Consider the following 23,057-nt stretch of genomic DNA (forward strand, 5'->3'; position numbering starts at 1 on the left):
AAGATTACTCTTTATTTAAATTGCACTATTCTTTAGATTAAGTTACCTGTTTCTGTGTTACCAATATATTTCCCGAAATGAAAGGTACTTGAAATAAACACAGTCAGTGAGGCCTTGCGACTCCCATCACTAATCTTTCTAGTTTCTTCCATCAAACATTTTGATTATTTTATGTTGGATATTTTAGTGGCACCAAGTTATGAGAGATCTTCATTAATATAATATCTGCATGGAGTGTACAATAATGGAAACACAATTCAACTCTACGTGAATTTAAAAATTAAAAAAGAAAGCCTGTGGTTCTGAAATTAATTTCAATAATATCTTGCATTCAGACTGTGCTTCATATATATTTAAATCTGGCAAAATCTTACCAAAACGACAAGCCGACAACAATGCCACAAGCACAGGAATCTTGAAACTTACCACTTTGATCATTAACAATTACTAAGTCACTAAATTACATGAAACAATCGAAATCAAAACTATCTGGGATTTCAAACTTCAACATGCTGCTAATACCATAGTTTTCCCTCTCATCTTCAGCTGCAGTACTTGTGCTGTTGATGTGTGTTGGACTTGATATCGATGTCGAAATATTTGTCAAGCTGACCAAATTGTTACTGCAGTTGGACTGAAAGTCGGATGTCTCGGAGGGTATGTTGGGGACGAACGACTGATCTGACCCGTAATAGCTGTAATTTTGTAAGTCTGCATAGTTTCCATTAGCCAATTCATTGCATTTCCCCCAGTCATTTTGTAATTCGGTGAATTGAGGTTCGATAAGTTGTGCATTATTAGAATATGGGACGTAAGTTTGAAATTCTTGACCTTGGCTCGGTTGCATCATTTGAGGCATTAGTTGATTATTTGGGACTAGCTGATCGGGAGTGCAAGAATAGTTGTTTTCTTGAACTTTTTGTAGAAGAAAGTTTGGATTTTCATGGCGTTGGGACGAAGAAAAAAGAAAAGTCGCTAGGCGTAACAGCTCAGGGTTAAGTAGGGTTTGGACCCCTAACAATCTTGAAATGTTCATTTGAGATGAATTGCAAAGAGATGGACTCAAAATAGAAGAAAGATCAAGAAGATCAAGACGAGGATTGTGAGTCACCGGATCAATTCCCATTCGGAGAAGCTTTTTTCTAATGTGTGTGTTCCAGTAGTTCTTGATTTCATTATCAGTTCGTCCAGGCAAGCGCGATGCAATAGTCGACCACCTATTATAATCAAACCAAGTCTCGGTTAGAAAACACAACTTTTGTTAATACATCAACATAATTCCTAGCTAAAAAACAACTTAATCAAATCTTACTTGTTCCCCAAAACTCGGTGTAGCTGAATTATGGCTTCTTCTTCTTCCAAAGTAAATCGACCCCTTTTGATATCAGGCCTCAAATAGTTGGTCCAACGAAGCCGACAACTCTTTCCACACCTTTCAAGCCCTATTATACATGAACAAGTTAGAACAAGATTCATTTAAATAGACTCAAAATAACACACACACACAGAGAGAGGAATTAACAAGACATGTAAAATATACCAGCATTCTTTGGAAGTGTTCTCCAGTTGCCATAGCCATTTTTCTGAATGTAATCAACAAGTTTTTGATCCTCTTCTGGGGTCCAAGGTCCTTTTTTCAGTCCATTTTTATTACAACAAGGTGATCTTCCCATGGCTTTAAGAAATGATTGGGAGTGAGTTGGGAAAGTCTTTAAAGAGGAGAGAAAAGTACAGAAAATGTAGGTCCGTATAAGAAGCAAGTACTTGATTTTGGTGTATGCTGTACACAAAATTTTTATATATAGAGAAAGATTAATGGAGACAAAGGGCTAAAGATAGAAGTGTTTTACACAAAGGGAAAGTCAAAGGGATTTGGTACCGCCCTTTGTTTATCAGTATCGCTATGCAACGTGTCCCCTATCTTCTTCCGTTGAGAGATATAATATTAAAGCAACAAAATCATATGTTAATATATCAATTATTGCGTATGCACAACAGATGCACTACAAGAAATCTCAATTATACCAACAGAAATTGCTAACGGAAACATTTCCGTAAGCATCTGCTAACGGATTGCTAACACATATGATAATGTTGAATGGTCAATGTCATAATAACGGAAAGCTAACAGTTCACCGACAATTTATTGCCAACAGTTTAATTTAACCGATCTAAAATAGTAAGGATTTAGTACCAGAACAAATATAACCGATCTAAAACTGTAACAAATTCATAACGAAACGGGAGAACTTCCAACGAAAATATATCCGTTGGTAACCTATTAGTAGTTCCTTGTTAAACTTTGATAAACTGTTATAATTTTGTTACGACTACGTTGGTAGTATGTCGTTGGGAGTCTATTGGTATTGTCGTTGGTAATGTTATGCGGGTAATTTTGGCGCCTCTTTTTCCTAACAGTTTTTTCTGTTGACAATAAATTGTTGGTGAACTGTTAGCTTTCCGTTATTATGTCATTGACCATTCAACATTATCATATGTGTTAACAATCCGTTAGCAGATACTTACAGAAATGTTTCCGTTAGCAATTTCTGTTGGTATAATTGAGATTTCTTGTAGTGGATCTCTCGATAGATTGAAATAATAATAATAATTTTGTACTCGAGTATAATTCTAACAAATTAACAAAAAAGTGATATGAAGCAATATAAATATAAATAATTTATAGATAACAAATATTTTTAAGATTTTTGACATTTATAATTAGATGAAGTATATTATCATCAGCTAGTGGTCAAATTAAACAGTGGAAAAGGAAGAGACGGATAAATACAGTAAAAAAAATGAGATTTTTGCAGATCAAGAGTATCAATTTACGTGGAGCGTAGGGCGTCTATTCCTACCTTTCTGGAGTAGTACTAGCTGTCGTTAACTTGGATGCGCCACGTACACCTTTTGCATGCTTTCTTGCTTTTCTGGATTCTCTATTTCGTGACTACATATTGCTTTGTAGCTTAATCTCAATGTTTTGTCTTCTCATCAATGCGTGGCTACAATTCGAAGCCAACCTAACCAGAATTACGAATCCAACCCTGGTCAGAGTTACAATTTAAGAATGCTTAGTGGCTGACAAGCACCTACGACTAGTTCTGCAGGGGCAGTTATGTAAATGTGAGTAATGATTAATTTACAATTTATAGTCAATGTTATTTGGAAAAGACCGCTAAATGTGAGTGTAACTTGATGTTGGATGAGGAGTTAATTGAAGGCAGCAATAATAGAGTTTGGTGTTTGCCGAAATATGCGTAAGCATTTATTAAAATTATGGGCTGTCAAGATCTCCACACTGTTCTTCCTTATCTCATATATTCTTATCTGAAATTGTTACTTTTAGGATCTAGTCGTTTGTTTACCTGAGAATTAGGGTACTCATTAGTTCGTACTGTAATTCTCTAATCACCGTCTCTTAAGAAATCACTGCAACTGTCAGTTTCTAATACTTCGGCTCCTTCATACTGATTCTTTGATTATTTGTTTTCCATACATTTCAATCATTTTAATATAGACACCTGTAATTAATACCAAGTAATATTTTAGTATGTTTATATTTGGGTAAAAAGATGAAGTTAGTATGTACTTTCATGTAAATCAAAAATATCAAAATTATATAATTATAGACTTGATTGCAATTTGTATACCTGAAATATAATTTTGTTGCACAGAGTTGTCTAAATTATATTTCTAGCCAGTTGAACGGCTAATTTATTTATTTTTTATATCAAAGGGGCTCCGTGTCCTTCCCGTCTGTTTCACCGTGAAAATGTTACAGAACCAGGGGTATATCCATCTTCATATATTTGAACGGATATATCTTATGTATATAAGAAGATGAGTGTACCAGATGCAGTGCAAAGCTTAACTGAAGACTGAAAAACAAAAATTCATGGCAAATATCTGTGTATGTGGAAGATGGGCGGTGGAAAGGACAGCGGACAGATGTCAACGTTGGTAGGGGATTTTTAGGATGTGTTGAAGTTGAAAATGGTTGTGGATTTTTCAGGTGGATTGATGCTCCATTTTGCAATCAAAGTAAAGGAATGATTGTAGGGTTGTTAAGGAGGCTTCGAAGGATTGATGAAGAGAAGAAAGTTTCTGCAAATCATGAAGAAGAAGTGAAGTTTTGGAAGGAAGAAGTAAGGAAGGGAGAAGTGTTTATTTTTTGGTCTAGCTTTGGTCTTTGTTTATGGTTTATTCAGTAAAAAATGAATTGATAGTCGATGCTAAAGTCTACTTCCTTTTATGCACTTATGTAATGGATCGAAAGTAAGTTAAGCTTATGTACTAATGTAATGAGTTTGCAATGAATTACACATGATGAAATGAAGATTAATAAAACACTGCGATCGCATTAAAAAGATGTCAAAATTTCCTTGTAATACCATTCAAAAGAGACTCAAAAGATGTCAAAATTTTCAACTTGGTTGCCATACCAAGTGGTACAACATATCTTATTGTCTTAACAAAAGTAGATAATTAAGTCAAGATTTAACATAATACTACTTATGCAAGGTTTAACTTAAGGTTTAACAAAAGTTTTAACACAACATAGCTAGATTTTCCAAGGTGCTTTCTTAGCACCATTTCCTTGTTTAGAAGCAGCTTTGTTACTCCTCTTTGCTGCAGCCTCTAACTTCTTGAGAGTGTTGGAAGTTTTGTTTGGAGGAGTTTTTTCTCTTTGTTGCTGTGCTTTGGTCCTTTTGGAGCTTGATTTTTGAAAATCAGAATCTTCAGCTGCATTGTTGGACTTTTGCTTTTTAGCTATTCTTCCTCTGGTTAGAATGGTTGTTGGAGTTTGATCTTCAGCTGCACTGGTTGTTGGAGTTGCAGTGGTGCTTTTCTTCTGAAACATTAAAGTGGAGCAACATATAATGAAGTAAAACAAAACTATTTAAAACTCAAAACTCAAATGTCTATAACTTCTTTCCACAGGTCCTTGCATTATGATCTTCTTTCCCACAAGTTCTACACTTCACCTTTAATTTTCCTACCTCCATATTACTACCTTCTGCTGCTGCTTTAGCCACCTCATCAGATTTCTACAAAATTATATTGTTAAAATACCAGGATTTATATATACTAGAAATGATGAAATTAAAAGGGAGTTGATATCTCACCCTTGCAGCACAACTCCTCCAATTATGACCACTGGCTGTGCAATAAGTGCATTGCACCTTGGTACTTGTTCTTTGAAGTTTTGTGGGATCTCTTGGTATATCATTCTTAGTGGTCCTTTTCTTCCTTGGCCTACCAGTTGGGATCTTAACATTGGGTGGTAAAGGCTCAGGTTCATTGCAGTCTTCCCAAAATTCAGGACCAACTACAAGTTCTAATGTATGGCTATATAACTGCAAGAATATGTAATACCATATAGTAAATGCTCTAATTATGTGTATGCAAAATGTGTATTATCATATACCATATAGTGTAATTATGCAAAAATAAACAAAATACCTTCATGTAGGTGTGCTTCTTATAGCAGTCCTTAACATGCATTGTTAGGTCACACACACTGTAGAAGGGGGTTGAATACAGTGTATAGCACAATCAATTCGAATTCAAAGAACACAAGTAACAGAAAACAAACTTTATTAAACTCTGTTACAATTTAGAACTGTCCTCTCTCAGTGATGAACAAAATATCACGAGAGCTGTTAGGGTCACAATGAATAATATTCTCGATAATGATAACACTTATAGTGTAAACCCTATGTCTGTGTTTATATATTACACAGTTACAAGATAATCACTAATTGATATGGAATATAATTCTACTTCCTAAAATATATCAACCAGTTATCTTTTCTTCCAAGTATTCTATTCTTCATAGAATTCCTTCTTCATGCATATCTCTTCTTGCGTTTGTCTTTATCTTCTTTCCTTTCAATCAGCCGTCTTCCTTATCTGAAATTTTCCTTTAAGTCCTGATATTATCTCCTGATAAATATCTCCAGAACCTTAAGTACTGATAACTTAAGTTCTGACTTCAGTATAAGTGCTGATTTTCAGTTAAGTACTGATTTGTCCTGTTTAAGTAAGATCTGAAAACTAAACACAAATCATATTAGACATGACATTATCAAATATATCTAACAATCTGCCCCAACTTGTAAATTAGCATAATATAAAAGTTCAACAGATATTTGATGATGTCAAAAACATTAAGTACAAATGTATGAGAATTTGACTAGATAACTACAACTTACAGTCCTTAAAGCTTTACCAACTTTAACTTCTGATAACAACTTCAGTCTGTATACATATCAGAATTTGAGCAGTTGTAGATCTTGACTTGGCTTCACTTTCTGATCTCTTCGATGTCAGGAGTTGTTCTGAGATAGTTCTTTAACAAACATCTCTTAGCATATCTGAGTTCATCAATTATTCTCTTTTTAGCATCTTTAAGCTCTGCAGTATCTTCACCAGTTTGGAAGATAGCATATCTGAGATCATTAATTTTTGCTTTTCTCAACTCCTGATCTAGTCTTATGACATAGGCTTTGTCAGACTCTAGATTAAATTTAAGTCACTTAATACCAAGATATGTTCTGATCTTTGCAGTATTAGGCTTCATATCAACAATATCACCCTTGTGATCTTTGTACTTGGGATAATATGTGCTGTCAGACTTCACTGAATAAAGCTTCTTCTGTCTCTGAATTTGAGTCTTCAAATAATTTGCAGTACTTTCTGTTAATCTATCCTTCACTTGATGTAAGAATAAAACATGTTCTAATTTCTCAAAATACTTCAGTGGTATAGCATTTTCCCTTATATGGTAAACCCTTCCATCTGTCATAAAATATAACAAGATGTGTTCTTTCAAGAAGGTATGGTAGACCATCTGTACAGATTCTAGTTGATTCAATCTTTCAGGAGTTGCTCCAATCCCCGGTTCACTTAAAGAAGTTGGATCATTGGTTGTATTCTGCATTCTTCTTTCATCAGCACTGCCCAATCCAGATTTATCTCTTGCTTCCTTTCCAGTAACAACTCTTACTTCAAAACCACTTGCTGCAGTCTTCAAAGGTTGAGTCTGTTTGGCTTTAGTGAATTCTGGTAGGAGTAACTTTGAGGATTTAACATGAGCAATGTCAGAGATTTCCTTTGACTTATCTTCTGATATCAAGCCAACTTGAGCTATGTCAGAGGTTGCTTGCTTCATTGTTATATCAGAACTAACTATATCTTGACTCTAAATAACTTGAGCCATGTCAGAGGTTATTTTAGAAATCTTCCTTGAAGTCAGAGTAAGATTAGCATCTTCATCAGAAATTTCTTCATCCATAGGAGGCACATAAACCTTTACAGGTTCACCAACTTTTTCTTTGCCCTTGGACCTTGGATCTATCTGTAATTGCGATTTGGCTTTAGTTGCCACAGGATTTGTCCTTTCTTTTATCACAATGCCTTTAGCCGTAGGAAGTTTCTTTTTAACAACAGAAGCTTCAGATTTGGAGTTGACTTTTGCTAACTTAAGTCTAGCTTCTTCTTCCATTAGACTCTCAAAGTCCATTCCTGGATTTTCTTTCAGAAATAACTATCTTGAAATTTCTCATCAAGTTCCAAAAGTTTATCAGAACTTATCCTTGTACCAGTATCAGAAGTTATTCTTCTCCCAGTATCAGAACTTGTTCTATGTCTTGTAGTTCCAGTTCTACTTGATGAGAGACCTCCACCTTGACCATGACCTCCACCCATTCCAGAGTTTTCCGGGTCATTACCATCCTTACCATCCTTTCCCTTCAGTGTCTTATCAGGTTTGCATTTGGACTTAATTACTTTCTCCCCCTTTTTGGTATTAGCAAGTAAAAGAAGAGAGAGAAGCAATTCCACTGAGGATTGGATCTCATTGAGTTGAGATTGCTGAGAAGCTTGATTTTTCAAAATTTCATCAATCTGAGACTGTTGCTTCTCTTGAGTTTTCTCAATGTTGGTAATTTTGTCAAAGGAAGGTTTGAAAAACCTTTTCTTGTCCAACTTGACAACTGTATCTTGCTGATTTAAGGTTTCTTGAATCTTGTCCACCTTGGCCTGAGTTACAGAGTGATGACCTTGAAGGTGCCTTGTACTAAGTACAGTAACTCTTAGCTGAGTTTTGAAATCATCATTAACTAGCATCTCATCAGCTTTTGCCAAGTGATCAGCAAGAATCTTTTCAGAAGGAACAAAGGTAACTGTGTTCCACTCCTTAGTCCTCTCCTGTCCTCTAGGAGTTTCACTCCAAGGTACTGGTGTTTCCCCTGTAACAAACTTTGTGATTATCTCAGCTTTTGAAGGAGCTTGTAGAGGTGCATGTCCAGAAGGACCAGCTGTATCAACATCTAAATTTGTAGCAACATTACCAGTATCATCAACATTTGCAGCAACAGAACTTATAGAGTCAACAGCTTCAACATCTTCTGATAAAAGAACAGTATGAGAAGCTATGGAGACTTCAACATCATCCTCTAAGGGCTGATCTCCAACTAAGTTCTGATCAACATCCATATTCTGATGCTCACCTAAAATCTGATCTTCAGTATCTAGATGCATAGAAGGTGTTGTAGGCAATTCTGGATTAAAATCAGCATCATGAATTGGTGTTGTTGGTGGAGTTACTTGAGTTGATGGAGCTTCTAGATACAAAACCTGAGGCACTTCCAAGTTATGAATGTCAATTTCATCACTTGGCCCCTAGTTATCAACATGTACTGGAGATGCTGGAGGTGTAGGAACATGAGTAATTTCTGGCTCATGTAGTGGAGAGTGATGAGTTGCATGAGGGTCTGGATCAGCACCAGGAGAATTGTGAGCTTTAACAGGGTCTTGTGAGATCAGAGATTCTTGATCCCCTTCCTTAGCTGCTGCTTCCATTCCTTTACCAGAATCTTCAGGCCTTTTTGCCAATGTTTTGAATCTTTTAGCTTTTAAGGTGACTTTAGGAGCTGTATCATCAGAATTTCGCTTTCTAAGACTTTTTGCCAATATTCCTGATGAAGAAAACTCAACAGCCTAGAACCTGTTCCTCAGCATTTGATTCATCTCGCAGAATGAATCTCCTTCTCTTCTGTTGTGGCTGAAGTACTTTCTTAGTCCTCTTAGGTTTGGAAGATGAAGGTTGCACTGTATGTTCTAAAGTTTGAGGTGGAGAAGTTTGAGGTGGTTGAGTAGAAGTGGTAGGTGCAGATGAATGAGGTGCAAACGGTTGGACATTAGGATATAGTGCAGTGTACTTAACGGGATCATAGGTTATTAAGGCTTGTTTGTTAGATAAAGGAATTAAGAGGGGTCTTAACACAACCTTCTTATTATCAGTAGATAATAATTCAGTAAAAGCTATTTTAGCTATTCTGAATGACGAAATTAATTCATCAGCATTTTGGGGCTTATTATCACAACAGAAACTATAGATAAGCTGACAGAATCTAGCAAAATAAACAGTAGATCTATCTTCATTCATTATGTCCCCAATAAAACCTAAGACATCACTTGCATAGTCAAAATCAGTTCGATTTATGAGAGCATACCCGATTTGTTGGCTGAATATGGGAATTGCATCAAAATTGGAATATTTGTTTGCAAAAGCCTTGGTTATGCAATCAAAGAAGAAACTCCATTCCCTCCTTATGAAAGATCTCTTCAACTGGCCCAGCTTTGCCAATGTCCTTTCATATCCCAGATTGGCCATCATGTTTTGAAGAACTGGATCTTCAACAGTAGAATAGACACAGTTCTCAGGTAGCTGCAGTGCTTGTCGAACCGTAGACAATGTCACAACATACTCATCCTCCCCTGATGAAAAAATAATACTTGGGGACCCTTGAGCACCACCATCATCATATATACCGCTTCTCCAGAACTCCAGGACTTGAGTACCAGAGACTGCTTCGGGTTCGGTCAGAGCATACCCAATATCAGAACTAGCAAGAAAGTCCTGAATGAAGTGAAGTTCAGAGGGTGCTTCTGACTTGTTAAAAATAGCAGAGAAGTTATTAGGAAAAAACGTAGCTCCATCAAAAATTATGTCCTTGGGTGCCATGAGAAATTTGTGAGAAAGAAAATTGCCTGTATGGTGTTTGATAGAATGTCTGTATGAAGAATCGTCAGTAGATGAGAGAGAATAAAAGTAAAAAGACAGAGATAAAATATTAAAGTAAATAAAAGATTTTACAATCTTTTCTCTCTTTTACTTATACACGGTAGAAAAATTAACCGTTGAGACACATGTCAGACATGCAGCAGTAAAAGATAATTAATGGGCACGGGTATTCAGTAATCATTACTTATCACATTGAGTTTTTCAAGGAAAAACCGTTCCACTTACCAAGTAATCCCATTAATCAAGGTCGTTCAGTTTTATTTTAAATTTTAAAACTGTTCCCACTTAATAAATTTTTATTACTGCCTCACCAATATTCTATAAAATTACGACCAATGAGAGAATGACCATTAATAAACCAAGTAAACAAAGACTGCCACGTCAGAATCAGAACTTGATTTGTATCAGAGCGAAAAAGGTCATCAGAATATGGTTAGTATCAGGATTTAAAATGTTATTAGAATTTCAAACGACTCAGAGACAAAATCTTGCAGAAATATAAAATTTCATTAATATACTGAGCAAATACATTTCATGAAATTTAAAGTACAAGCTTAAAAGTACAAGATTGTTCTAAGCTACAATTCCCAACATCAACAGCTTTAGTCTAAGCTAAGAAGGCAGAAAAAGCTGACGGTAAAGAGAAACAGATAGCTAAAATTATTTCTTCTTCCTATTCTCAACAAAGAGAACAGCAAGATGAATGATTCGCTCCTGCTGTCGGAGAGCTTCTCTCCGTTCCTCTTCCAGACGCTCAAGATGGCGATGATAGTCTATGTAGAAGAACAAGAGGTCTGTGAGAACCTCTTGGGGAACTGAGTCCCAGATTTCATCGGGGATGGCAGTGAAATGCCATTCCTGCTGCCATTTAGGACACCTCAAATTGATAGTGAAAGTGTCATAGTTCAGAACTAAGTTGAAATGAACCATGTTTGTGATGAGAAAAGAAAATGAGTTTGAGAGCAAATGAGAGATGTGTTGGCTGGAGTGAGGTGTTGGTTTATATAGCCAATAGAATACCAAAAGACGTAAGGAAATTGAATGGTTACAGGTAGAAATAATTCTACCTCGTCTCCCTAGACTGATGAGAATAATAACAGCCATTGGAAGTTTAAAACAGGATTTAATGCTCACACGAAACAAGTAAAAATTATTGTGCATAGAAGAGTACCACTAACCCAAATTATGTTGACTGTTAATATCTCACCCAAACATATTCTGATTTTAAAATAAGACTGTTCCAGATTTTAACCACAAATAAGTCAAGTAAATAATCAGAATGTAATATCAGAACTTAGACTTGTATCAGAACTTAACATTCATCAGAACATTATTCTTGAACTCGAAAAGTGAATGCCTATTTCTGTAATTCTTCACACAAATTCTGATTTCGTTTCTTCAGAACTTAATCATCAGAACTTCCATCAGAACTTGTCCTCAGAATTTGTGCAACTGACACTTAAACTGTTCATCTAAAAGAACATTTTTCACCACAGTAATTTTCATCATTCATATGGAGTGTATGTGTGTGCAGTAAGCTAAATATCAGATAAAGATTAAAGTCTGATTCACTTCAGTATATCTTAGAAATAAGGCATAACTAAGAACTTTGCTCAAAATCTGTCATGATTCTGAAGTCTACTTTAGAATGAGTTCATGCATGAGTCCACCTCAACTGTGTTGTGCTCATTTTATGCATCTTTTGAAATTCCATTTTACAGTGGCTTCTCAGTGTAAGTGAGTCATGACTGCTTATCAGAATTTATGCTATTATCAGAGTATTTCTCCAGTAATCATAGAGTGTGAAAAGTCACCAAGAAAATATTTATTTTGCTTTTCTGATGCATATTACTTAATACCAGCAATGCACTTAGGTCTTCTATTCCACAGTTTTTACTCTAGATCTCAAAAAAGTACATGATTTTAATTTCTTTTTCTTTCTCTTTTGATAAGTGAGGTTTATGAGCACTTAGTACATCCATCAGATTTACTAACATCAGAACTTAACAGATAAGAAATACTATTCCATTTTGTGACTTAGTAATGAGATACACAAAGTAAACTTCAACTAAGCTCAGTATCAGAATTTGCTTTTGTTAAGAGATTTCCACATAAACAATTACTTCAAACATGGGATCTTTAGAATATTAAAGACTACTAGGTCAACATCTAGCATAATTATCCTCATTGGATTAAATGGTTACAGAAATATTCATCTCACTATCAGAGTTTAGAAATTCACATCAGACAATAATCAGTACTTAAGCAATTTTCAATTTAGCACAGAATATACAAAGATAGTAATATCTGTAAATACTGATCATAAAATATGATGCATCAGAACAAAAACTACGCAGATTTAGAGAAAGAACCTGAAACCATTCCAAGTTCATTTACCAATCTTGTAAACGTAGCTTCACACAGTGGTTTTGTGAAGATATCTGCTAGTTGTTGATCTGTTGGAACAAAATGCAATTCCACTGTACCTTCATCCACATGTTCCCTTATGAAGTGGTACATAATGCTGATGTGCTTTGTCATTGAGTGTTCAACTGGATTACCTGTCATAGCAATAGCACTTTGATTATCACAGTAAATAGGGATTTTAAAGTATGTTAACCCATAATCCAGTAACTGATTCTTCATCTAAAGAATCTATGCACAACAGCTTCCTGCAGTAATGTACTCTACTTCTGTAGTTGATGTGGAAATTGACTTTTGTTTCTTGCTAAACCAAGAAACCAATCTGCCTCCAAGAAATTGGCAGCTTCCACTTGTGCTTTTCCTATCAATTTTGCATCCTGCAAAATCTGCATATGAGTAACCTATTAGTTTAAAATCTGATTCTCTGGGATACCACAATCCCAGATCAGCTGTTCCCTTAAGATACTTGAAAATTCTTTTCACAGCTGTTAAGTGAGGTTCTCTTGGATCTGCTTGAAATCTTGCACAAAGACAGGTAGCATACATGATATTAGGTCTACTAGCAGTTAGATAGAGTAGAGAGCCAATCATACCTCTGTAATCAGTAATATCTACTGATATACTAGTATCCTTATCCAATTTTGTTGCAGTGGCCATGGGAGTGGATGCACTTGAACAATCTTGCATTCCAAATTTCTTCAGCAAATTTTTGGTATACTTGGATTGACAAATAAAAGTATCTTCCTCATTCTGCTTGACTTGAAGGCCCAGAAAATAGCTAAGTTCCCCCATCATACTCATTTGATATCTTGACTGCATCAGTTTGGCAAACTTCTTGCAAAGTCTGTCATTGGTGGAACCAAAAATGATATCATCAACATATATCTGTACCAAGAGTAAGTCCCTTTCCATGGTTGAGGTAGAACAGAGTTTTGTCAATAGTTCCTCTTAAATCCACTTTCCAGAAGAAACTGAGCTAAAGTCTCATACCTTGCTCTTGGAGCTTGCTTAAGGCCATAAAGTGCTGTATCAAGCATGTAGACATGATTTGGAAATTTGGAATCTACAAAGCCTGGAGGTTGTTCAACATATACTTCCTCTTCTAATTCTCCATTGAGAAAAACACTTTTCACATCCATTTGAAAAACAGCAAACTTCTTGTGAGCAGCATAAGCCAAAAATATCCTTATGGCTTCCAATCTAGCAACTGGTGCAAATGTTTTATTATAATCAATTCCCTCCTGTTGAGAATATCCTTTTGCAACCAGCCTTGCTTTATTCCTTGTAATTATGCCATCACTATCAGTTTTGCTTCTGAACACCCACTTTGTACCAATAACAGAATTGTTCTTTGGTCTTGGCACTAGGGTCCAGACTTTGTTTCTTTCAAATTCATTTAACTCTTCCTGCATTGCTTGCACCCAATCAGCATCTTGAAGAGCTTCTTCCACTTTCTTTTGTTCAGTCTGAGAGAGAAAAGAATTATAGAGAGATTCATTTGAAGTAGCTGTTCTAGTTCTGACACCTGCATCAGGATTTCCAATAATTAAGTCAGGTGTATGTAATTTAGTCCACTTCTTTGCAGATGGAAGGTTTTCTCTGGAACCGGATGCTCCCCCATGATCCATGCTGTCTTCATCAACATTTTCTGATGCTCCCTCTGAAATTATGCTCTCTAAGTTGGATCCTTTAGAATTTGAGTTTTCAGAATTATCAGAACTTGGCTTATCAGAACTTGATGAATCAGAACTTGAAGAACTAGTTGTATGTTCTGATGCTTCTTGAGTTATGATTGTATCTTCAGTATGCTCCCCCTGCACAGGTGCATCTTCCTTTGGCATAGTCACCACAGTTTCAATAACATCAGAGTTTAATCCATCAGAGTTTTCAGTATCAGGATTTAGACTGTCAGGATTTACAATATCAGAATTTAAGTCTTCATTTTCAAATCTCAGCTGATCATGATCATTGAAATCTTCAAGTCCAGTAATCTTCTTATTATCAAAGGAGACATTGATAGATTCCATGACAACCCTTGTTCTTAAATTGTAGACTCTGAAGGCTTTTATGGAAAGTGGATATCCAACAAAAATTCCTTCATCAGCTTTTAAATCAAATTTGGATAGCTGTTCAGGATGAGTCTTAAGAAAAAAACACTTGCATCCAAATACATGAAAGTACTTCAGATTTGGCTTCTTTTTCTTCACCATTTCATATGGTGTCTTTCCATGCTTGTTAATGAGTGTTGCATTTTGAGTAAAACAAGCAGTCTGCATAGTTTCAGCCCAAAAATAGGTTGGTAGCTTTGCTTCATCAAGCATAGTTCGTGCAGCTTCAATAAGAGTTCTATTTTTTCTTTCAACAACTTCATTTTACTGTGGATTTCCAGGAGCAGAAAATTCCTGCTTGATTCCATGGTCTTTGCAGAACTCTTCCATGATCAAATTCTTGAACTCAGTGTCATTATCACTTCTTATGATCTTCACAGAATCTTTGACCAATTTATCCAGTTGCTTGACATGATCAATCAAGATAGATGCAGTTTCACTTTTTGTGTGCAAGAAATACACCCATGTGTATCTGGTGAACTCATCCACTATGACCATAGCATATTTCTTCTTTGCAATAGACATGACATTCACTGGACCAAATAGATCTACATGTAGTAGGTGATAAGGCTCAAGAATTGATGATTCAGTCTTGCTCTTGAATGAAGATTTTCTTTGTTTTGCCTTTTGACATGAATCACAAAGGACATCAAGAGCAAATACTGATTTTGGCAGTCCTCTCACAAGATCTTTCTTAACTAGTTCATTTATATTATTGAAATTTAAATGAGAGAGTTTCTTGTGCCAATCCCAGCTTTCTTCAATTGATGCTCTACTCAACAGACAGATTGAAGAACCATCAGTACTTGTTGAAAGCTTGGCTTCATAAATATTACTATGTCTGTATCCTTTCAGAACAACTTTGCCTGTAGATTTGCTTACAACTTCACAGTGTTCTTCAAAGAAATCTACATGATAACCTCTGTCACAGATTTGACTAACACTCAGCAAATTATGTTTAAGTCCTGAGACCAGAGCTACTTCATTAATGATGACATTTCCAAGATTGATATTGCCATATCCCAGTGTTTTTCCAATGTTGCCATCTCCATAAGAAATACTTGGGCCATCTTTCTCCACAAAGTCTGATAGCAGGGCTTTATTTCCAGTCATATATCCTGATCATCCACTGTCCAGAACTAGGATGTTTTTCTTGTTGCCCTGCAATCACAAAGACCATTAATGATTAGTTTTAAGGACCCAGACTTGCTTGGATCCTTTGGCCTTATTAAGTTTGTTAACATTTGCAGCGGATTTAGCATCAGAGTTTATGTTAACATTTTTCTTATCAGCATTTACACTATCAGACTTTGTATCAGAACTTATACTAGAAGGAACAATGCTAACTTTCTTTAAAGAAGATTTTATTTGATAATAATCATAGTACAAACTATGATATTCCTTACAAGTATAAATGGAATGCCATAAACTACCGCAATGGAAATAAGGATTTTGTGGCCTATATCTAACAGACTGACTCTTAACTCCTGACTTTGAAAGTAAGGAGTTTATGTTCTTATTGTTCCTGCAAAAAGAAGCCATATGGTTAGAACTTCCACAGTTATGACATGTTTTTCTAGGAGCATTAGGAACAGGCTTATAATCATTTCTTTTATTCACACCTTCCTTTCCATTCCTATTTTTCCTAGGTGACTTTACCTTGTTTACATTCTTAACATCTTTCAGCTTATGCTTAAGCTGCTTCTTTGTCATTAAGAGTACGTTAACTTCAGTTGTCTTTTCCTGTTTTAGTTTGTCAGAAGTTAATTCCTCTTTAACTTCTGATTTCTCAGTATCAGACTTTACAGCTACAAACTTAACAGGTTTTAACTTTGGCTTTTGTTTAACAACTATAGGCTTAATTTATACAGTTCCTTTATCATTCTTATCATCTCCATAACCTAAGCCCTCTTTCCAGTTTCCACTACTTATCAAATTCTGAGTTGTTCTGCCAGAGTTAGTCTAAGTCCTGATAATCTCTCTTTCCTTTTCTAACTCAGTTTTTAGAGATTCATTCGTTTTAAGTACTTCATCCCTAACATAGAAAGCATCATCTCTATCTTTCTGAGTTTGATGGAACATGACTAACTCTTTTTCTAAATAATCATTCCTCTTTTTAAATGCCAGATTTTCAGAAGTTAATCTTTCACATGTTAAAGTTTGATCTCTATAAATAATGAACATGGTTTTAAGATATCTTCTCAACTCATTAATATAATCAGTATGAAAGGCATAAGTAGTTTGAGGTACCTTTAACTCAGCAGCTTCAGAACTGCTATCAGCATTTGCCATCAAGGCATAGTTCACCTCACTTTCAGAATCTGAAGTGTTTGTCCAACTTTTCTTCTTTGTGACAAGAGCCTTGCCTTTGTCACTCTTCACTTTCTTGCAATCAGGAGATATGTGGCCTTTCTCACCACAGTTGTAGCATTTGACATTTGTGTAATCTCCTCTGTCAGACTTTCCTCCTTTGCCTTCAGATTTTCTGAAACTCTTCTTATCAGAACTTGCACCTTTCTTGGAAAACTTTTTTCCCTTCCTGAACTTTCTGTATACAATCCTTGTGATTCCTTTCACCATAAGAGCACACAGCTTCATCATCTCTTCATCAGCATCCATCTCTGGCAAGCTTTCAGTTTTTGAGTCATCATCACTATCAGAACTTGATGACTCAGTATCAGACTTTGTGATGAGCGCTTTTCCCTTGCCTTTCCTTGAGGTAGCTACTTTGGGATATTCTTCCTCAGCCTTAAGAGCAACTATCCTTGACTTTCCTCCTTTCCTCTTGCTTCTTTGTTCCATCTCAAGTTCATGAGTCTTGAGCATCCCATAAATATCATCAAGAGTTGTTTCTTCAAGATTATAGTTGTCTCTTATAATTGTGGCCTTTAAATCCCAACTTTCAGGAAGAGCTAACAGGAATTTAAGATTTGAATCTTCAAGATCATACTCCTTATCAACTAGTATCAAATCATTCAAGAGTTTGACAAATATGTCATATAAATCAGTCAATGACTCATTAGGCTTTGAGTCAAAGTGTTCATACTCTTGAGTGAGTAGAGTCTTCCTGTTCTTCCTAATCGAATCAGTTCCCTGGCATCTTATCTCCAAGGCATCCCATATCTCCTTTGCAGTCTTGCAGTTAATTACCCTGTTTGACATTACATTATCAATGGCATTATGCAGCAAGTGTCATACCTTAGTATCCTTAGCAATTGATGCGATATCTTCAGCAGTGTAATCACTCTTCTCCTTTGGTACAGACTTTGCTGCTTCACCTGCAACTACAACAACGAGTTTTGTTGGCTTGTGAGGTCCTTCATTGATTCTATCAAGATATTCTGGATCTGTAGCTTCCAGAAATATAGTCATCCTTACCTTCCATATGGGATATTCAGATGGTTTCAGTATGGGAACTCTAATAGCCTCATATCGACTATGAATTTGAGTCTTTGGAGGTTCTTCAGTTTTGGTGGGCTTGGTTGGAGTTTCTGCTTCAGACATGATTGTTTTTGGATCTTAAACTGTTTGTGTGTTAACAGATAGGCTCTGATACCACTTGTTAGGTCACACACACTGTAGAAGGCGGTTGAATATAGTGTATAGCACAATCAAATCGAATTTAAAGAACACAAGTAACAGAAAACAAACTTTATTAAACTCTGTTACAATGTAGAACTGTCCTCTCTCAGTGATGAACAAAATATCACGAGAGTTGCTAGGGTCACAATGAATAATATTCTCGATAATGATAACACTTATAGTGTAAACCTTATGTCTGTGTTTATATATTACACAGTTACAAGATAATCACTAATTGATATGGAATATAATTCTACTTCCTAAAATATATCAACCAGTTATCTTTTCTTCCAAGTATTCTATTCTTCATAGAATTCCTTCTTCATGCATATCTCTTCTTGCGTTTGTCTTGATCTTCTTTCCTTTCAATCAGCCGTCTTCCTTATCTGAAAGTTTCCTTTAAGTCCTGATATTATCTCCTGATAAATATCTCCTGAACCTTAAGTACTGATAACTTAAGTTCTGACTTCAGTATAAGTGCTGATTTCCAGTTAAGTACTGATTTGTCCTGTTTAAGTAAGATCTGAAAACTACACACAAATCACATTAGACATGACATTATCAAATATATCTAACATGCGTTTTCCAAGGTTCATTCCTTAGTGCAATACATGCACATGCATGACAATAAGGAAGCCCGGTGAAATCCCATGTCTTGCATGTGCATATTTTTCTTACCAAGTCCATAACCAGCTCATGCCCACCTTCACTGGTAGTGACACTATATGAACTACCTCCAGACCATGTAACTACACGTGCTCCTGCATAGTGCATAGCCCTATCATGCATTGAAGTTAGTCTATAATGAGGTGCATATAAACAGGTGCATATATAAAAGTTAGTCTATAATGAGGTAAAATATACACTTACTTGGTAAGTTTTTTCTGTGCACTAGGACAGATAATGAGCTCTCTGCCACTCATTTTATCTCTCCTAACTTGTATTCTACTCATCACAACCTTATGAATTTCTCTGAGCATAGTAAGAATTGGCAGGTCCCTGTACTTCCTAATAGAGCTATTAAAGACCGAACAGTAATTGTTAACAAATATATCACTGCATGAGGTGGTTCTAAAAGCAGACCTAGACCACTGTTCCCTTGGTTTTGCCATTAGCCAGTCATATCATTTTGAAGAAAGCTGAACAAAAAGATATATTAATGCAAGTATTTCAAAAATTACAGTAATGTAAGTCATAATGAAAGTATTTACCTGTTTCATCTGATTCATATGCAAATTAAATTCCCAAAGAGTTGTTGCTCTGGCAGCTTTCCACAACAATATCCTTAAAGCAACCCCCTTATGGTCCTTAACTCATCTTCACTTTCATCCTTATTGCTGCTGTCAGAATGAAATGACTCTTCATCACTATCATCTTCATATCCATCCCACTCAAAATCCTCATCATTTATATCTAGTGGATCAGAGAAATCCTTGTCCAAACCCTCAAATTCTCTAACCTCCTCTTCTTTGTTATTCTCAGCTTGTGTGCTAAAACCAAAATCAAAGTTGGACCAATGCTCATCTGGCCTAGGACCAAAATCAAAGCTTACCACGATAATCAGGGCATTCTCGTGGCTTGTAGATCTCAACATCTTCCTTAAGTCTCAGATACCAACTCATTTCGTCCGGATCACTATGGTAATCGCCTGCAGTTATCGCCTTAGGAGAGAGAGGAGGGAGACTAAAAGACCTAACTTGTAATTGGAGGCAAAATGTGTCTGATAAGAGGGCTATACATCCCTACTAATATTACTATTTTACCCATGGTTCATTTCTTTCAGTCCTAACGTCGTTAAGCATAGCCTGACGGAGAGGACACGGAGCCCCTTCGATATAAAAAAATAATAATTTAGCCATTCAACCGGCTAGAAATATAATTTAGACAACTCCGTATAACAAAATTATATTTCAGGTATACAAAATGCAATTAAGTCATAATTATATTTATAAGTACCACATATTGAAAAGAGTAAAAATGAAAAAGTTAAGGGGTCCATATTCTTCTGAGGAAGAACTAAAATAAATAAGTTCGTTTACGACATCATATATCTTTTGTATTGAAATTGTCGTAGTTGGTCCAATGACGACGAAATTCTCAAGTTCTATGTTCAGATTTTCGTACATATATATTAACAAGTTAAATGTCGTCAAAATTTTGATTTCTTGGAAATTTTTTGAAAGTTAACCAAACTAACCAAAATTAACTAATTTTTTTTAAAAAAAAGTTGATGACAATTGTCCTGAATAATGAAGAATTTATGTCGTAAGTTTGTTAACCAGATCAATTTTGCTGCTTGTTCTAGTTTTAACCATTTTCGGCTTTTGAATTAAATTTCCAAATCCATCCAATCTCAAATTTTAATCTACAAACAAATGCAGCACAATCAAAAACCAGAATTAAATTTGAAATTATATGACTAACCAATAATTTATGCAATTAAACAAATCTGAATTTAATAACATCTAAAAAATTATCACAAATAAATTTGATTTATACATTCCGTCCGTGTCTACTTAAGAAATAGCCCCACATCAATTGACAGGATTTACGATGCTAGATATAGAAGGTTGATATTTATTATAATTTAGAGAAATTATATTGTATTAGATTGAAGTGGAAAATAGCTTCGATCAATCTCAGGGCCGAATTTCGCTTGTGTATATAAACTAAAATCAGAATGCATGCTAACTAGTACTAGAGAACTAATAATGCCCGAAACCAGATTTGTTCAACCAGTTTGTGAAGTAAAAGCTACGTAGAAAAAGAAGGGAGTAAAAACTAGAGTAAAAGCTAATGTAGTTAAATGAGAAGAAAGAGACCTGGATACGAAAGTGAAGTGGCATTAAAACCCGATGTTAGTAAAGCATATGACCAAGTTAGGTCATTTTTTCTTAAAGGGAGAATGAAGCAGATGGGATTTTACCAAAAATATATTCACCGGATCATGTTATGTGTAACAACAGTCAATTATTCAATGTGTTTTAACGAATATCAAGTAGGGCGTGTAACGCCAAGCGAGAGTTGCGTCATGGCGATCTCTTGTTGCCATAAATTTTCTTATTTTGTGCAAGGTTTTATCTCACCTGATTAACAAATCAGGTGGGAGTGGGACAATTCATGGTTGTAAGGTAGCGGTTGATGCCCCAATGACACATCTTTTGTTTGCAGATGATAGCTTTCTCTTATTCAGAGCTTCAATGGAGGAGTCGTCTCAAATAAAATCAATATTGCAGAAGTACGAACTTTATTCTGGTCAAGCAGTAAATTACAAAAGTCGGGTATTTTCTTTAGCTCAAATGTTAGGATGGATAAACAAATGGAGATCAAAAGAATTCTGGGGGTAAAAAGATTTGAGTGGTGAACGTTACTTGTGGCTGCCTTCATTCATCGGTAGATCAAAGAAGTAGATCTTTAACTATCTTAAGGATAGAATCTAAAATCGATTATAGAGTTGGAGTGAGAAATGTCTCTCTCGAGGAGGGAAAACAATCTTACTGCGTAATGTTGCTCAAGCTATCCCAATATATGTTATGTCTTGCTTCCTATTACCAAAATTATTGAGCCAGGAGATGGATAAAATGATGAATATTTTTTGGTAGAGCTCGGGTAACAACTACTCCCTCAGTCCCAATGGATTCTTTACAATACTTTTTGACACGCTTTTCAATACTCATTTAAAGTATAATTCCATTATATTTTTTTAATTTTTTTCTGAATAAAAGTTTTATGTTTAAAATTTTATTCAAAAAAAATATAAAATAAAAAAAATATTATAAAACTATACTTTATAGAAGCCTCGAAATACGTGCAAATAGTGAACGTAAACATCCTAGGGACGGGGGGAAGAAAAAAATGGTATCAAATGTCTTTCTTGGGAAAATATGAGTATGGCAAAATCTGAAGGAGGTTTAGGTTATCGGGATTTATACGGATTTAACTTAGCTTTACTAGGAAAAATTGTTGGAATTTTCTTGTTAAGCCAGATTCTTTAGGTATTGAATTTATAAGACGAGGTACTGTCCCACTAAATCTTTATTTGAAGCATTTAGAGGAGGATGTGTGAGTTTTATTTGGTCAGGACTGTGGCAAGCTAAAGAAGTCCTGATAAAATGGTATAAGTGGATTGTGGGGGATGGTAAAATGATAAAAATTGTTGAATATGCTTGGCTCAGAGGAAAGAAGGAGTATAGATTGGAAACTCTGATGAGCGAACAATATACAAGTAGGAAAATATGCGAGCTATTCATTCCTGGTGAAAAAAGATGGGATATTCAAAATGTGTCTAACTTATTTTTGAGTTGTGATGCCAAGGCTATCTTAGCAACAACTATCCCTAAATATCAGGTTTATGATCGTATTTCTTAGTCACCTGCAATTGATGGTAAATATAGTGTCAAATCAGACTACAAGTTTTGAAACTCGAACTTTATCATATGTCGACGAGTTAATCATGAGAAATGGTGGAAAAGCTTATTGAGGTTGGAAATGTAACACCCCCAAATCCGGGGTCGGGGATCCGGGTTGTCACGAGTTCCATTTCCCTTAATAACACCCAATCTTAATAAATAATCAACTACTCTGTACTGTGACCCCACAATAAACACACACACCGCAAGTTATAGTCTCAGAGATGAATACCCAAAAAATAACACAAGTCATTTTATTCCACAATTATAAGCCATTACACCTCAAAAGAGTTTCTGAATAAATTTACATTTCTTTGCCATTATTACAATTCATAAATATACATAATCTGGTACATCAAAAGTTGAAAGCCTAGCCTATTGGTAGTTCCTACCTCAGCTACAACGACATCAACGCCTATAGGAAACTGCGGAACATTT

General features: G+C 35.4%; 1 protein-coding gene across 1 annotated transcript; it reads right to left on the bottom strand.

Annotated features, from left to right (window-relative positions):
* Positions 1-329: 329 nt before the first annotated feature.
* On the bottom strand, positions 330-1,791 carry LOC141663685 (transcription factor MYB41-like). Its single transcript, XM_074469476.1, has 3 exons — positions 1,541-1,791; positions 1,313-1,442; positions 330-1,217 (listed from the first exon to the last, which is right to left on the bottom strand). The coding sequence occupies exons 1-3, from the start codon at positions 1,671-1,673 to the stop codon at positions 461-463; spliced, it is 1,020 nt and encodes a 339-aa protein (XP_074325577.1). The 5' UTR covers positions 1,674-1,791; the 3' UTR covers positions 330-460.
* Between the last annotated feature and the right edge of the window lie 21,266 nt (positions 1,792-23,057).

This window comes from Apium graveolens, chromosome 6 (assembly GCF_009905375.1).
Source record: "Apium graveolens cultivar Ventura chromosome 6, ASM990537v1, whole genome shotgun sequence".
Classification (NCBI taxonomy): Eukaryota; Viridiplantae; Streptophyta; class Magnoliopsida; order Apiales; family Apiaceae; genus Apium; species Apium graveolens.